We start from the raw sequence: 14406 nt of genomic DNA, 5'->3' as shown, positions 1-14406 counted from the left end.
GGTAAGTTGGAAGTTGGACTGTTTAATTTCAGTGATATCATCTTCATTGTGACCCTTAGCCATCATTGACATTAAACTGATGCAGTCCTGTTTGTCACTGTTGTTATGGGAATTGTTGTTGTTGCTGCTGTTTTTGTCTCTCTCTACTGCCCCCCCCCCCCCCCCCCCCCCATCAAATAACGGCAAATAAAATTTCATAGTACAGGGAAGTTGTAGCTTACACCTTTCCTGAAACAGAGCAAATCTGTTTAGCATGTAAGGGCATTTAGATCAACTATACTAGCTGCCCTAATGGCTGGACGGGACAAAAAAAAAAAAAAAAAATGGAGGCCAGCAATCAGTACTGGACTGCTGCGGAAAGTTTGTTTTTGAGCCAAACTAAATTTCAAGACTGGACGAAGGAAAAACTGGCCATATGGAGTTATTCCAACAAGTGAAAGAAAAGCTTGGGGAAGTCGTTTGATTTTGTTTGATGATAGCGGTGCATGTAGACAAGGGATTGGAATATTCCTTTCCATGTATACCATTGTTTTCGGAAAGATTTCATTCTGAAAGAGAAAATCTCCTCACGTAAACGTGGCTAGTGTTTTGGTTCATAAGCACTCTATACTATAGATAGGTCTGTATTTCATTCATTTTTAGTCGAAAATCATTGCACCCCAAAAGCTCTTGCATCATAAGCCACGTTTACATGAGGAGTTTTTCTCTTTCCAAATGGAATCTTTCCGGATGACATTTCCAAAAGCAATGGTATACATGGAAAAGAATATTCCAATCGCGTGTCTACATGCGCCGCTATAATAAACCAGAATAGTCAATGGGGCATGCCCAGTAAAGCATAAACCCCAACATCACATGATATCGACTTCCTCGAGTTTTTCTTTCACTTGTTGGAATAACTCCGTATTGCCAGTTTTTTGTTTGTCCAGTCTTGAAATTTAGTTTGAATCAAAAACAAACTTTCTGCAGGAGTCCAGTGCCGATTGATCGCCTCAATTTTTTTAAATCGAAGAACGCCTCGAGCTGCGTGTTACGTCATATCTCAGCATTCGCTGAAAGAACGCACCCGGGAACAGGAAAAGATAAAGTTCAATCTTGCTAATATTTTATAATTAAGCTTGCACATGTTTTATATAGATATATATTTTCTTTTTTAATAAAACTGGACTTGTGAATGGCGTATAGAAGGGTTTAGATTCTGTTCCACAGATGGCGCTAATGCACACAAAAGCTGCTTGCTAACCGCCAATAAACAACACAAGAAGAAAAACACCTCGAAGAAGAACGTAGTCTGACAACTTTCTATTTGAGCGGATACAAGAACCTCAATTGGATTGGGGAAAGGAATTTTCCACCCCTGTGAATCCTATTATACAGTGAAAAAAATAAGTATTTGAACACCCTGCTATTTTGCTATTTCTCCCACTTAGAAATCATGGAGGGGTCTGAAATTTTCATCGTAGGTGCATGTCCACTGTGAGAGAGATAAACTAAAAAGAAAAATCCAGAAATCACAATGCATGATTTTTTAACAATTTATTTGTGTGATACAGCTGCAAATAAGTATTTGAACACCTGTGTATCATCTAGAATTCTGACCCTGAAAGACCTGTTAGTCTGCCCATTAGAAGTCCACCTGCACTCCATGTATCATCCTGAATCAGATGCACCTGTTTGAGGTCGTTAGCTGCATAAAGACACCTGTCCACCCCATACAATCAGTAAGACTTTAACTTGTAACATGGCGAAGACCAAAGAGCTGTCCAAAGACACCAGAGACAAAATTGTACACCTCCACAAGGCTGGAAAGGGCTACGGAGCAATTACCAAGCAGCTTGGTGAAAAAAGGTCCACTGTTGGAGCTATCATTAGAAAATGGAAGAAGCTAAACATGACGGTCAATCTCAATCGGAGTGGAGCCCCATGCAAGATATCACCTCGTGGGGTCTCAATGATTCTAAGAAAGGTGAGGAATCAGCCCAGAACTACACGACAGGACTTGGTCAATGACCTGAAAAGAGCTGGGACCACCGTTTCCAAGGTTACTGTAGGTAATACACTAAGACGTCATGATGTGAAATCATGCATGGCACGAAAGGTTCCCCTGCTTAAACCAGCACATGTCAAGGCCCGTCTTAAGTTTGCATATGACCATTTGGATGATACAGAGGAGTCATGGGAGAAAGTTTTATGGTCAGATGAGACCAAAATAGAACTTTTTGGTCATAATTCCAATAAGCGTGTTTGGAGGAAGAAGAATGAAGAGTACAATCCGAAGAACACCATCCCTACTGTGAAGCATGGGGGTGGTAGCATCATGCTTTGGGGGTGTTTTTCTGCACATGGGACAGGACGAGTGCACTGCATTAAAGAGAGGATGACTGGGGCCGTGTATTGTGAGATTTTGGGGAACAACCTCCTTCCCTCTGTCAGAGCATTGAAGATGGGTCGTGGCTGGGTCTTCCAACACGACAACGACCCGAAGCACACAGCCAGGAAAACCAAGGAGTGGCTCCGTAAGAAGCATATCAAGGTTCTAGCATGGCCCAGCCAGTCTCCAGACCTGAACCCAATCGAAAATCTTTGGAGGGAGCTCAAACTCCGTGTTTCTCAGCGACAGCCCAGAAACCTGACTGATCTAGAGAAGATCTGTGTGGAGGAGTGGGCCAAGATCCCTCCTGCAGTGTGTGCAAACCTGGTGAAAAACTACAGGAAACGTTTGACCTCTGTAATAGCAAACAAAGGCTACTGTACCAAATATTAACATTCATTTTCTCAGGTGTTCAAATACTTATTAGCAGCTGTATCACACAAATAAATTGTTAAAAAAATCATGCATTGTGATTTCTGGATTTTTCTTTTTAGTTTATCTCTCTCACAGTGGACATGCACCTACGATGAAAATTTCAGACCCCTCCATGATTTCTAAGTGGGAGAAATAGCAAAATAGCAGGGTGTTCAAATACTTATTTTCTTCACTGTATATTCATTCGGATTGGCACTTTTCTTTCGGAATAAGGTATATACAAAGGTTACATTCTTTCCGTTTGAGCAAATAACCAGAATGGAATTGGAATATTTGGCTCCATGTATACGTGGCTATAGTGTCACAAGCCTGCATTTCCACACGTGTGACTCTTTTAGGCTTCATTACTCCCTATAAATTGTGGCCAATAGTCCAGTCATCCCCTGCTTGTCAGCAGATCTCAGAAAGAAAGATGTAGAGTAGGACTGCAACCATTATTCAAATAATTAGAGTATCTCGATTCCCAAAAAAATATTTGATGTTTTTTTGTCTACGTACCCACAAAGAAGGAAGCGGGTGTTTGGAAACGCGAGGAGATTGAAGAGACTAGAGGAAGCAACAAGGCAATGAAAGAGAAGGAAAACAAAAAGTTCAAAACAGACAGAAAATAAACACTGTGACGTGTATCCATTGGAACGTGGCACTTATGTACTGCAATAGCAGTCCTCCCCTGATTGGCCGTCACCACTATGAGGCAGCAGTGAAATCCCAGCGTGAAGGCAACCACTGGCTGTGGCTGACGGCTGAGTATAAAAACTGTGCGGGAAGATGCACACACCTTTCACAATCGCCACCTATGATATTTGAAGCCGCTATGTTGGTTAGGTTGGGTGGAAAAGATGCTTCTTTGTTTGCGCCGATCGCGCCATCAACTCCATTGCGCAAATGCCTTTTTTCCCCATTTTTTTCCATTTCCATTTTTGCGTGACTAAATGACTAGTGGTGTCATTGGCTTAAGTTTTCATTGTCTTACCTTAATTTTGTCTGTTATTTAAAAAAATATATATTTTATTGCATCTTTAATGGTTGCTAAACTAGTAGAACATGAACTGTGTATAATGTAATCTGGTTGGAATGCTATTAAATCAATGAATCGACATATGAATGGATCTGCGTTTGGTAATGTAAGCGATTCCTCGATAAAAAAATAGAATGTTTTTGTAATCAAGGTATTCAAATTATTCAATTATTTGAGTAATTACTATAATTATTATTTGTTGCAGCCCTTGTGTGTGTGTGTGTGTGTGTGTGTGTGTGTGTGTGTGTGTGTATGTGTATGTATATATATATTAGGGGTGTGCAACGCAGCCTGTATTTGTATTTAATGTTGATTAAAATTTCAAATCGCTGGTCAAGATTTGTTATGCTACCTGTGTACTTCAGAGTTGCTTGCATTTCTAACAAATGGCATGACTTTTGTAAAATTTTCTATCCTTCTAAAAACCTTTAGATTTTTGTATTGCTGATGCGTTGAAAACTGTTAATGTTGCCTTCCTGTCCAAAGTGGCACTAGATGTCAGCATTTGGTGCACAGCTGTGTCACAATGACCAGCTTTGTTTGACTGTCAACTCTTGCACAAACAGGTATGGCTAGCAGTGACCATACACATCCATTCTGGTCTTCAATCATGGTACGCCACAGTGCATGAGAGAGAATTGTTTTCCGTTGTTTTAGAGATTTACTGTCAACCGATTACTCGTCTTGCGATACCTTATGATTACATCCAAAGTTTGACAAAAGCATGGCACCCATGAGACACTGAGCGGTCATAATGCAATAGATGGTTAAAAAAAGTGTTAAAAAGTGTTTGCCCCCTAGCCATTGAGGTTATAAAGCCATTTGTAACGCTTTAGGACTCAAATCGAACAGCAGTGAGAGCCATTATCCACAAATGGCAAAACATGGAACAGTGGTGAACCTTGCCAGGAGTGTCTGGCCAACCAAAATTACCCCAAGAGCAATGTCAAATCTATGATGTCAAAGACCTGACAACATCTAAAGAACTGCACACCTCACTTGCCTCACAGTGTTCATGCCGGCACCATTAAAAACACACTGGCCAAAGCAGCCAGCAAAGCAGAGTTCGTAAGACGAAAACCATTGCTGAACAATAATAACAAGAACAAGAAACAAGAAAACATCTTGATGATCCCCAAGACCTTTGGGAAATAGTATGCTCTGATAAGACAATAGGTGTGTGTCCCATTACATCTGGCGTAAAAGTAATGCCATATTTCAGAAAAAGAATCATACCAATATAAAATATGCTGGTGGTAGCGTGATGGTGTTGGGCTGTTTTGCTGCCTTACAACCTGGAAGACCTGCAGTGAATGATTTCTGCTGTCTACCAAAGTGCCAGCTGTTGGCTTGTTTGAAGAAATGCACTTTGTAGTTTGAAACGAGACAAGTGAAAGGGAGACATTCATGAAGCTGCAAGGGCTTCTCTCCTGACATAATGTGAAGAAAAATACAGCTGTCTTTCTCTTTTTTCCAATATCTTAATTTCAAACAATGCCACAACTTAGAGGTCTCATTCTCTTCATAGAGTGACATACTCCCATCCTGCCTCTTCTTTAGATACTGGCCGAAGTTTGTGGTTAGACCTGTCAAGATAACAACGTTGCTCAACGATAATTGTCCTACCAATTATATCAATATCAATTGTTGATAATCAATATTAATGACAACATCTTTCCATTAATTATATTGCATAATAATGCAAGTACATCGTATCAAAAGCATTCACCAGCTTGACCGATGTTTGTGGTTGCCGCCTCGCCATGTTTAGTTCAGGCGAGGGCTAGTGTCTTTGAGGACATGTTGCTGGGAATAAGTGGTCCACTTGGGAAATATTTCCACACTTTTCCCGCACAAACTGCATCACGAGAGAGCAGTCTGGGCACAGTGGTGGGGGCTATTCTGCCGTTACTACAGAGCCGAACATGCTACTGCCAACATGAAATTAACAGTGACAGAGATGGATATCCAACGTGAAGCAGTGAGTGAACCCTCTCATCATCCAGCCTGTGTGGTGAAGATAAAGGAGAGAGAGGAAACCAAACACATGTAGCATGTACTTTACCTTATTAGAGTAGACTAAGCACTAAACAAGGACGCAGGGGGAATGGAAAAATTAGGTAAGATCACTGGGAGCACACTTAGCATGAGGAGAATTTATTAGATTTTTAAAATGTCCACAACCCCAAAAAAGTCTCCTTAATTGATGAAATCCATGTATCGCCCAGGCCTACCACTTACCTTTCTTCCTGTGTTCTACCTTGTTTTTTCTTCCAGAGGTTTACCAATGAGGACCACTTGGCTGTACACAAACACAAGCATGAGATGACACTTAAGTTTGGACCACCCAGGACTGATTCTGTCATCATTGCAGGTATAAAGGACAAGGATACTCTGAGGACAGTGACTGTACGGCTTTTTAGGGTAGCGTTTAGACATTGAGGCTCCTGTTTAGTACGAATGGATGGCAATCACTTCTGCTGACACATGACATCAACTTTGATATGCAATTAGTTGGATACTGTTAATATGTGATTTTTTCGTATTCATCGTATGTAAATGACATTGCACTATTTTGATTTCTTTTTTTTTTTTGCATCTTTACAGACCAGACGCCCACTCCCACCCGCTTCCTAAAGAACTGCGAAGAGGTCGGTATATTTAATGAGCTGGCTAATTCCTTCGAACAAGATGACGACGACAAGCGGGCAAAGAACTCCGTAAGATTGTGGCTATGTTTGTTTGTTTTGCTATTTTTACGAAAATGAATATTAATTGACATGAGCACATTAAAGATCAGCATGTAAATAGATATGTCGGGTTGAGCCGTTAAGGCAAAATGTTAATATAGTCTTGTATGATCAGAAACCAACACAATGTACAAAATACATATAGTACGTACATACAGTACACAAACACATAATCTGTAAAATGTTGGGAAAACACTAAGTGGAATGATGTGTGTATTTTTGTGTGGTTTAAGTAGAACAGTGGTTCCCAAACCTTTTCCAGCCCTGTACTCCTTCTGACATTTGTACCCGCCACTCCTGCACACTTCAAAAACATTAACCTTATTATGTTGATGAATTCACTAGAAATATTGAAGATAGTTCATTTTATGAACCACAAAACCACCAGGGGTCAATACTGGGACCAAAACAGTTCAACTTGTACATGAATGACATCTGCAAAGTTACAAAGACTGAAAGTTGGTATTGTTTGCAGATGACACCACTCCCTTTTGTTGAGCAGGAAGCACAGAAGAAATCTTGAGAATGGACTTCATTTCAGCTCCCTTTTCTGTCCACTCAGAATGGCTGTGGTTTAAGTCAGCATATTCATTTCATAGAAGGGGAAAGTTGACCAATCACGATAAAGCAGTATCTGTCCACAGCTTTGTTTAACATTGATGTCTGTTAGAAGTAGAACATTTTCTAACATGGTCTTATTGTTGGATGAGCAACAGGCGGTTAGTTCTGGAAAAATCACCTACTTTGGGTATGTTGGCTGTGATTTACAAGTGTAGCTCTGACAGCAGGGTGCTACTTTGGATCCTGCTTGTTGAGAATGAACATAGTGTCCATTATCTGACTGGACTCTTTCCATGGTGTCCCAACTTAAAAGAACTACAACCCCCTTCTTAATAGTATCTGAAATAGAAAAATACAACCAACCAACAATATTTGGCCAGGTTTTCACCGCTGGGGCCATGCGGGGATTAATTGGAACACCGCTATAAATGAAATCTTCCAAGTTGAAACAAAGTAATTCAGACCAACTTGCTGCACTGTACCTGCTGAGTGTTGGGCACTAATTGTTTTTCATTTTTATTCATGGAAATTGACACATGAAGTATGACGCATACCCCACTTTGGGAACCACTGCAGTAGATGTAGATTAGATGTAGATGTAGATTTAGATGCAATAGACGTCATTCCAATGTATAGACCAGTAGATCTTTAAAACATGATGTGTGTATGTACAGTTAGTGTGTTTTATTTCAAACGTTGACTCTACAAATACATACTTCTGCAAATATTCATTTATTCGTTTGAGCTGTGTATTAGCTGAACAATACGTGGTATCCCAAAAAGAACAAATACGTACTGTGTATTGATATGTCTTTTGTATTATGCTTAGTTCCCCGCTCCCACCTCAGTGGCTTTGGACATGAGCTTACAAACACCATTGGATGTGAAGGTGAAAGAGGAGGAGCCTGTGGAGGTTGACTCCTCCCCACCCGGCAGCCCAGACTCCATTTCTGCAACACCGGAGAGCAAAAAAGAGCTTCCAGTTAAGGTAGGAATCAAGTGTGAACTTGCATTTTTTTCTATTTCCTGCATAAGGCTAAATGACATCACACTGCTGTTATAGGACTCTTCCCCCAGGAGCTCGGCCCCAACATCGACAATAGTGCGTCCCGGTTCCCTCCCACTGCACTTGGGCTTTGATGCCCTTCAGCCAACCATGCCATCGCCCACCTCCGTTATCACACAAGCACCACCTTCTAATCGTACATTGGGGTGAGTCATTTTTCTCTTTCACCTCAGCTGGCTTCCCAAATTCCAAATGCATATCGGAAATTGCTCCCTCACAATATTGCAATCTTTCAAAAATTGTAATAAATGATCGTGGTCATGATTGACTATCTATTTTATTATCGAAGCTTTGATAAGGCACCAATCGGTATAAGGGTGGAGGGTGCCCTGAGACAAAGAAACACACACATTCTTAATTCTTACACCATGAGGATGCAAACGTACTTGCACTGAGGCGTTTCATACAAAACAGACATTACTTCACCCAAGATGAGGAACAATACAAGAATCAAACCGCCATGTACCACTTGGATATGACTTGGATTATTGTATTATTTGGTATTTGTGACCTATATAAACCTAGCTGGATCTTCCATGTCTACTCTATAGTTCGCCAACAAGCCACTACCCCATGATGATGCTCCCCTCGGGCCAGGCTGTGACTGTCCTACCTGGGCCTGTTCAGATGCCATCTGTCATCAATGTAAGCCAAAAGCCAAAGTACATTTCCTCATGTTTATGACCAATAATTGCCTGTACAATTTGTGGTGTATCCATGTGTTCACTAGCTGGCCCGACCCATGTGCATGGTACCAAACATTCCTGGGATCCCTGGTCCTCCACTGGGAAGCAGCAGCAGTGGTTCAAACTCCCCTTCTGGCTACAGCATCCACTCCGAGGCCAAGATGGTTAGCGCTTGATTAGCACACTATTTTTAGCGCTCGATGTTGCCTTTTTGTCTCCATCTTCTCCCTGGAGCCATCCTCAGCCCTGGTGTGGTTTCCTCATCATATGACTTTTTATTTTTCCACTACAGCCATAACTGCCGTTTACTATAGTATGCTGGTTATGAGATTAGTGTTTATAAGTTAGAATTGTATTGTTCTATAGTATCTACAGCAGCAACAGGCACGAGTGCTGGAAACACCAGAAAATCAATTGTTGAAGTGGGATCAGCCTGTGATGGCTTCAGTGTTTCATTTCACAACAGTCTGGTCTGAGTCTCGTGTGGACAGGAACTCACCTTAGGCCAATCATTCATTGGTTATTACCGTGAAGCATTTTCATTTGCCACCTTGGTAGTACAGGCTTCAGTTCTAGAATCTAGAATCCTCTTATCTCTTGGCTCCTCTTATACGTTGCCATGTTGGTTTGGTTTCTGTAGTATTACCTTTTGTTTTATTGCTGTCATTACTCAACTTGGATTTATTTTCATGCAGCGACTGAAGGCTGCGCTGTCCCAGCAGAGCCCGTCAGGACATACCATGGGTATGATGGCCATGGGCGGCAGTCCGATGGTTCCTCAGGGGGCAGAACAGAGCCAACTGCTTGTCCAACAGCCAGATGCTCCATCACCGGCTCAACCTCAGGTACACAATGTTGTCCGTCTGTCAGTGATGCCAAGGGCCCCCCTCATCCCTTTATTTTTGTCCTACAAATCTGGAATTGCGATCAGGCATTTGGAGATGTACATTGTGTCGATTGATTGATGCTGACATATTTTCTAATGAAAGGTGATCTGTCAACAGGATCTTCCAGTGAGTTATGGTCAGTTGATTTCTTGACTTCTAGTTTAGGAGGATTGTTTTCTTGGCGACAGCTAGGGCTGTAAAGAGTGTAGTTGTATTGTGATGATGTCATGTCACTGATGACATATGACCTAAAGGACAGACTTGAGGACACAGAGGGATGCGGCATACACGTGATAAGTGATCACTGCCAGAAAGCACGTCATAGTCAGTGGTGTGCTGTGAGCAATACGTGCATTGATCTGATGGTGTTAAACCCATGGTGTAGTGGTTAGCATTCTGGACTTACTAGGTATGGACGCCTCAGGTTCCAATCTCCACTAGCAAGCACCATCGGTATTCGTCAGGAAGGGCATCCGGAATGTAAAGAGCTGAAGCCAAAAATCAGTGGAATGTATATAACCTTGAGAGTAGTTGATCTATGTTGGACATCTTTAAAAATTACTCCATAGTGATTGTTTGCTTTTGTGTTTGTCATTTTGGATAAGATCATTGATTTAAGCTGTAAATATTGAAAATATTGACTGTTGCTTTCATTCTTGATTTAGGAGTTTAGTCAAACATGCTGGACATGTGAAATGCCTTTGTGTTTCCATGATATGAATTGTTACGGTTTCTTATTTATGGTCATGTGTGGCTTGTTCCTAATTGGTGAGTGAGTGGATAGTGTCATGGTACTACCTTTGGTATGATGTGTTTTCCAACTAGCTGTCAGAGCTGAGGCTATCTAGATGTTCTGAAAGCATGTCTTTTTTGATTGTTGGGCTGGTTAAAGGTTGCTATTACTGTATAGTGCCTGTTGGGTCTCTAACCAGTGGGAATGATGCTGTGAGGGCGCGAGCCATTGTTTGACAGGTGATATCAGTCAAAGTTAGGCGCGTCTAATCCTCCTCTGTAACCTTGGTAATTTTATACGTGGTGTTTTAGTTTTCCAGTAGAATTGAGAACTTGCTGTGTTAAGGAAGAACTGACCTTGTTGTTATGATAGAGATTCTGACATTTGTAGATTTGTCGATAGAGTGCTGTGTCATTTAGATTGAACAGCTCTGACAGCTCGGGGGTTATGTGGATTCCTAAATATTTAATGTGTCCAATGGGAAGGTGAAGCTGTGGGGTGAGGGCTGCAGATCCCTTTGGTCCATGTAGACGGGTAGAGCGGTAGATTTGGACAGTTGATGGTATAATTAGATCGGGATGAGAAGGATTTACCGTGATGTTATTATTTAGCTGTATGGTAGCTACAAGTGGTTCTAAGAAGATCCTTGTCTTGTGCCACTGTGAAGCGTGGATTGTGAGGTTAACCCATTAGTTGATGATGGCTGGTGAGGTGTGCCCCCCCCCCAACCAAACTTCTGCAGTGTTGTAAATAGGAAGCACCGTTTACTTCCTCTTTTAGTCAGACGACGTCAGGGTCGGGTCAGCTGTACTTTTTCAAAATCTGCTGAGAGGACCAAACTATGACTCAACCTTCCCTATCCTCTCGCTGCCCTCCCCCTCTAATGTTCCTCTCATCCTTCCAGGTATCTCCAGCACAGCCCACGGGTGGGCGTCGGCGACGGACGGCAGACGACGACCCAGATGAACGAAGGCAGCGTTTCCTGGAGAGAAACCGGGCCGCTGCATCACGTTGCAGACAGAAACGCAAACTGTGGGTCAGCTCCTTAGAGAAGAAAGCGGAGGAGCTCAGTACCATGAATGTCTCACTGTCGGTACGTAAGTGGCCTTAGGTTGGGTGGGCAGAGTGCAGACCATCCCTGTGTGGTGGCTGCATCATCATCATACTTACTGGTCAGCTGACAAGACGATAGGGAAGCATCTTTCCAACAGTATTCTGTCGCTAATTACAGTGCATCCGGAAAGTATTCACTTTTTCTGCATTTTGTCATGTTACAGCCTCATTCCAAACTGTATTAAATTAATCTCTTACCTCAAAATTCTACACAAAATACTCCATTTTGACAATGTGAAAAAAGGTTTTTTTGACATGTTTTGAATTTATTAAGAATAGAAAACAAAAACATCACATTTACATAAGTATTCACAGCCTTTGCTTAAAACTTTGTTGATCCACCTTTGGCAGCAATTACAGCCTCAAGTCTTTTTGAATATGATCCCACAAGTTTAGCACACCTATCTTTAGGCAGTTTTGCCCATTCTTCTTTGCAATAAGTCTCAAGCTCCATCAGGTTGGATGGGAGACGTCTGTGCACAGCCATTTTCAGATCTCTCCAGAGATGTTCGATCGGATTCAAGTCTGGACTCTGGCTGGGCCACTCCAGGACATTCACGGAGTGGTTCTGAAGCCAATCTTTTGAGATCTTGGCTGTGTGCTTCGGGTCGTTGTCCTGCTGAAAAATGAACCTTCGCCCCAGCCTGAGGTCAAGAGCGCTCTGGAGCAAGTTTTCATCCAGGATATCTCTATATATTGCTGCATTCATTTTTCCTTCTACCTGACTAGTCTGCCAGTTCCTGCTGGTGAAAAACATCCCCACAGCATGATGCTGCCACCACCATGCTTCACTGTAGGGATGGTATTGGTCTGGTGATGAGCAGTGCCTGGTTTCCTCCAAACATGGCGCCTGACATTCACACCAAAGAGTTCAATCTTTGTCTCATCAGACCAGAGAATTTTGTTTCTCATGGTGTGAGAGTCATTCAGGTGCTTTTCGGCAAATTCCAGACGGGCTGCCATGTTCCTTTTTACTAAGGAGTGGCTTTCGTCTGGCCACTCTACCATACAGGCCTGATTGGTGGATTGCTGCAGAGATGGTTGTCCTTCTGGAAGGCTCTCCTCTCTCCACAGAGGAACGCTGGAGCTCTGACAGAGTGACCATCGGGGCCTTGGTCACCTCCCTGACTAAGGCCCTTCTTCCCCGATCGCTCAGTTTAGAAGGCCGGCCAGCTCTAGGAAGAGTCCTGGTGGTTCCAAACGTCAAGACAATACTGTCTCACAGGTCTACAGACAGTTCTTTTGACTTCATGCTTGGTGTTTGTGCTCTGACATGCACAGTCAACTGTGGGACCTTATATAGACAGGTGTGTGCCTTTCCAAATCATGTCCAATCAACTGAATTTACTGCAGGTGGACTCCAATTAAGCTGTAGAAAGATCTCAAGGATGATCAGTGGAAAAAAGATGCACCAGAGCTCAATTTTGAGCTTCATGGCAAAGGCTGTGAATACTTATGTAAATGTGATTTCTTAGTTTTTTATTTTTAATAAATTCAAAAAAAGTAAAAAAAAAAACGTTTTCACATTGTCATAATGGAGTATTTTGTGTAGAATTTTGAGGTAAGAGATTAAATTAATACAATTTGGAATGAGGCTGTAACATGACAAAATGTGGAAAAAGTGAAGCGCCGTGAATACTTTCCGGATGCACTGTAGGTATGAATCATTGAACAAATCACAGGAGCTTCCATTTCCATTGACACTTTGTGCCCCCAGTTTGCGTTACAATGGCCAGTCTAGGCAGGGTCGGCAACCGTTTTTCCTCCGCTTCCACTAAAGAAGAATGGAGCCCCAAAACATGGCACAGCTGATCGTCTTTCACAAGTTGCCATCTTTTTCAATGTGACCTGTTACAGGAACATAAAAAGGCCATCCCAACATATCAGAGCTGTCTGCTCAAGATCCTCTACGTCCCTCGACTCTTCACAGGAAGTTCGATACGCTTGGACTGATGGATGTCATTAAGAGGCCAACTTTGTTTGTCTGCGTTCTGGGGGCCCTGTCCTTGACTCCTTTCTTTCATTTCAATCATTTCTTCATTCAGGAAATGTTAGCTTAGCACAGGGCCCGCATATCTTTTTGTATGGCCCCCCTCCCCCGTCCAATCAGCAGTCAGAATGCAGTGTAGATGCATTCACGGACTTGTGGTCAGTTGGTTATGTCACAGTTCCTCCACTTTGCTGTTAAAACAAAAGAAATCAGATGGCTCAGCGTGGGGGCCACAACGCGGTGGCTGAGGGCCACATTCGGCTCCAGAGTTGCCGACCACCGGTCTAACCACTGTAAAAGATATTGCATAGGGGTCTGATTCGAATAGGAAGTCCCCTGGCTAATGGTAGTTTGTTTTTAGCAACAGTAACAGCAACTGGCTCAGTAACACTACCTGATGTTGTGATTGTCCAGAACGAGGTGTCGCTGTTGAGGAACGAGGTGGCTCATCTGAAGCAGTTGCTGCTGGCTCACAAGGACTGTCCTGTCACCACCCTGCAGAAGAAGACGGCCTATTTAGGTGAGACTTGGCTTCATTACTGAGGGAGTAAGTTCTATTTGTATGGATGGATTTGTTAAGCACAACTCTACATCACTCGGACCTTTTCCACCAGACTGTGAAGGGTTCTGGCATTGGCCAACAGGGACATGCATAGTCATCTACACATGGAAGAATGATTAGACCACCTTCCTTTCTTCATTTTATTTTACCTATGCAACCAAAGGTGATTTTGTAATGGTGGTAACATAAACAGCTCATCAGAGTTTAGCTGAACTTCCATGGGTGCCATGGTCA

The 14406-nt window shown here is 42.4% G+C and overlaps 1 protein-coding gene across 5 annotated transcripts in view; it reads left to right on the top strand.

The window, feature by feature from the left end:
* Positions 1-14406, top strand: part of LOC131137619 (disco-interacting protein 2 homolog B-A) — an 87392-nt gene that overhangs the window by 14937 nt on the left and 58049 nt on the right. For all 5 annotated transcript variants that reach the window (XM_058085771.1, XM_058085772.1, XM_058085778.1 and 2 more), the window contains 9 exons: positions 6102-6198; positions 6432-6544; positions 7965-8123; positions 8199-8347; positions 8753-8846; positions 8932-9051; positions 9583-9732; positions 11412-11600; positions 14025-14130. In XM_058085771.1, the coding sequence (XP_057941754.1) occupies positions 6102-6198; positions 6432-6544; positions 7965-8123; positions 8199-8347; positions 8753-8846; positions 8932-9051; positions 9583-9732; positions 11412-11600; positions 14025-14130 (1177 nt within the window). The remainder of the gene's footprint in view (positions 1-6101; positions 6199-6431; positions 6545-7964; positions 8124-8198; positions 8348-8752; positions 8847-8931; positions 9052-9582; positions 9733-11411; positions 11601-14024; positions 14131-14406) is intronic.

Source organism: Doryrhamphus excisus, chromosome 10 (genome assembly GCF_030265055.1).
Source record: "Doryrhamphus excisus isolate RoL2022-K1 chromosome 10, RoL_Dexc_1.0, whole genome shotgun sequence".
NCBI lineage: Eukaryota > Metazoa > Chordata > Actinopteri > Syngnathiformes > Syngnathidae > Doryrhamphus > Doryrhamphus excisus.
Note: the sequence above shows the minus strand (reverse complement) of the source record. Positions and strands in the feature narration are given on the sequence as shown.